The 2,579-nt window shown below is 34.9% G+C and overlaps 1 protein-coding gene across 1 annotated transcript; it reads right to left on the bottom strand.

Annotated features, from left to right (window-relative positions):
• Window positions 1-906: 906 nt before the first annotated feature.
• Window positions 907-1,831, bottom strand: LOC108863450 (hydrophobic protein RCI2A). Its single transcript, XM_018637880.2, has 3 exons — window positions 1,662-1,831; window positions 1,424-1,552; window positions 907-1,029 (listed from the first exon to the last, which is right to left on the bottom strand). Exons 1-2 carry the CDS (start codon window positions 1,740-1,742, stop codon window positions 1,469-1,471), a joined length of 165 nt encoding a protein of 54 aa, XP_018493382.1. The 5' UTR covers window positions 1,743-1,831; the 3' UTR covers window positions 907-1,029; window positions 1,424-1,468.
• Between the last annotated feature and the right edge of the window lie 748 nt (window positions 1,832-2,579).

Raw genomic sequence — 2,579 nt, forward strand, 5'->3', positions numbered from 1 at the left:
CTAAGACATTTTACCAAACACGTGGTGTGCATCCATAAAACTGAAACTTGCTACCATATAATCATCACGATCAAACCCAAGTGTTGCCTCGCTATCAAACCCAAAGACATCCTACTGCATTCTAGATTCACGCTTCCAATCTAATAATCAAGAACTAGCAAGCCAGCATCCTTCTAAAGCTCAGAGATAATGTATTACTGATGCAGTAATAACTTCCAATCGCTAACCAGAGAAAGCTTGAAACTTCAGTTCAATCAGCACCGATCTTGGTCACTAGGACATGGCTCGGAACCTTAACTAGACATGTGACCTTGGTCACCAACTCCAAAAACTTCGTGCTTTACAGATGGAGAGAAGAAGGTTTGATTTTCTGGCCGGTTGAAAGCTACGTTTTGAGCTGCTCCACTTGATTAAAGCTTCAACCTTGAACTCATTTGATGTAGTAAACGCAGAGGGATGAATTCTCAGTGACAGTCTCAGTGACGTTTGATGGTTGTTGCCCCGATTGCAAACTTTCTGGGGATGATTGACCTCTAAGCAAGGTTCTCTTCTTTCATGTCTTCACTTTATATGTATCGCTTAGCTATGTTACTTGCCTATTGTAAAATAAATAAACCAAAAGTGATTGTCTGTATGGTCAGATTAAATTTGATTCAAGTGGATTATTTTAATTAAGTTTATTTGAGTTGGTATATATCAAAATCGTGCTATCAGATAATAACAACCGGTGGGTGGATGCTCTGTTCGGTGTGCCTCGTGGGTATCGCAGATGGTGCCACGAAGTAATGCGTGTGATGATGGGCTTATAACGTAAGGTTCAAATATTTCATGGTGGTCCTATGAGACCCACCAAGGCATACATAGTTTTCTAGTAAATACTAATTAAAGAATCGAATAAACAAGCTCTTCACGCAAAAGAAGGATTAAGAGAAATTATATAACAATGCAAACACAACAGCGATAACCCCTGATGAAAGAAAAGATGAATCAGTCACACAACGAGATGAAAACACGACGAACCAGCAGTCCCTGGACAAAAAATACGAATGTAAAAGTTTAAAACAATCGTCAAACAATTATACAACTAAAAAAATATTGAAAAGTCACAAAAACTATTTGTAAACCAGAGTGTATCTTTGTCAATACTGATAACTCTAGTCAGTTGCGCTACTAAGTGAATACTATATATAACGTATAAACAATATCGAAAACTGAATTAACTTGGAATGATAGTATAGTAATTATGCTAATTTTTAGAATTAAGTTTAGTGTAGGTTCACCATCTAACATATACTTCATTTTCCCAAAGAAATAATCTTACTAATACAACCCAAAAAAAAAAATTAAACGATGACTTCTTTAGTCTCGTTTCCAGGACATGTAACATACATGGAGAGAGATTAGCTCGGAAAAAAAAACTTACAAGGAGATGAAGATACAAGAAGAGAGGGTAGATGGAGGTGAATGATCATTTTGTGAGGACATAAAGGGCGTAGAGGATCCCAGGAAGATACCCAAGCAGCGTCAAAACCAAACATATCCAAAACTCAACCTGGCAACAAAATATAATATGAATCCTATTTATTATTTTGTTAATATATATAAATGTGAAACAGAAACTACATATGAGTTGATCAACGGAAATTAAAAAGTGAAATTACCCCGCAACCATATCTGAGAAAGACGCCAAGAGGAGGCAAGAGGATAGCAAGAAGAATATCTATAAAAGTAGCTGTTCCCATTCTGTTTTAAGCTCTTCTGAAGTTTCTGTGAAAAGCTTCAATATGGTATGTGTTATGTGTTTTCTTCTCTATTCTCACCTTAATGTGTATCTCACACTATATATAGACGAGCTTTTTTGAGATATGCATGACCCACGTGGTGCTTACCTTTTTATTTTTATTTGTCATCCTTTTTCTTAAGCCAAGTGAGTATAGCTTTTCCGTTTTGATTTAGTTCCTAAAATTGCGTAATTACTGATTAGCATTAGCGCGTCCGCCTTTCTTTACGCGTCGCATAATCGTGTTAATGTGATGTCGGCAGCAACACATGTAATCAGTTTTTCTTTGGAAGAAAGGGACTCAACGGTCTAACTGGTGACCAAGGAATGGAAGGGAATAGTGCATTCCTTGCTATTCCTAATTGTTTTTACCATTTATGAGGAATAGTTTTTTTTTTTCATTCTTTGTCATTCCTTTTATTCTAGAGGAATATAGAACAAATTTGTTCCTTCCTATAATTGATGAGGAATAATATTCTTTTCTATTCCTATAAATTTATTCATCTGCATTTTTTCCCTACTTATTCCTACTATTCCAACATGTAATCAGTTTCAAACATTATGATCCTTTTCTGTAATGTTGTAACCGACATTAAAAAGTTTTTATGTAAATAAAAGTCTGTTACATTCGCTTGTGTTGCACTTAGTTTACATTTAGAAACAAATTAAGTAGATGATAACTCTCAAGTCAATAAATTGACTATTCCCTTAAATGTATATTCTCTAAGATGATGATGTTCCTTTTATTTTTTAGTTTTACTCTTATGTTTGAATCAGACCAAATGATATAAACAGTATA

This window comes from Raphanus sativus, chromosome 5 (genome assembly GCF_000801105.2).
Source record: "Raphanus sativus cultivar WK10039 chromosome 5, ASM80110v3, whole genome shotgun sequence".
NCBI lineage: Eukaryota > Viridiplantae > Streptophyta > Magnoliopsida > Brassicales > Brassicaceae > Raphanus > Raphanus sativus.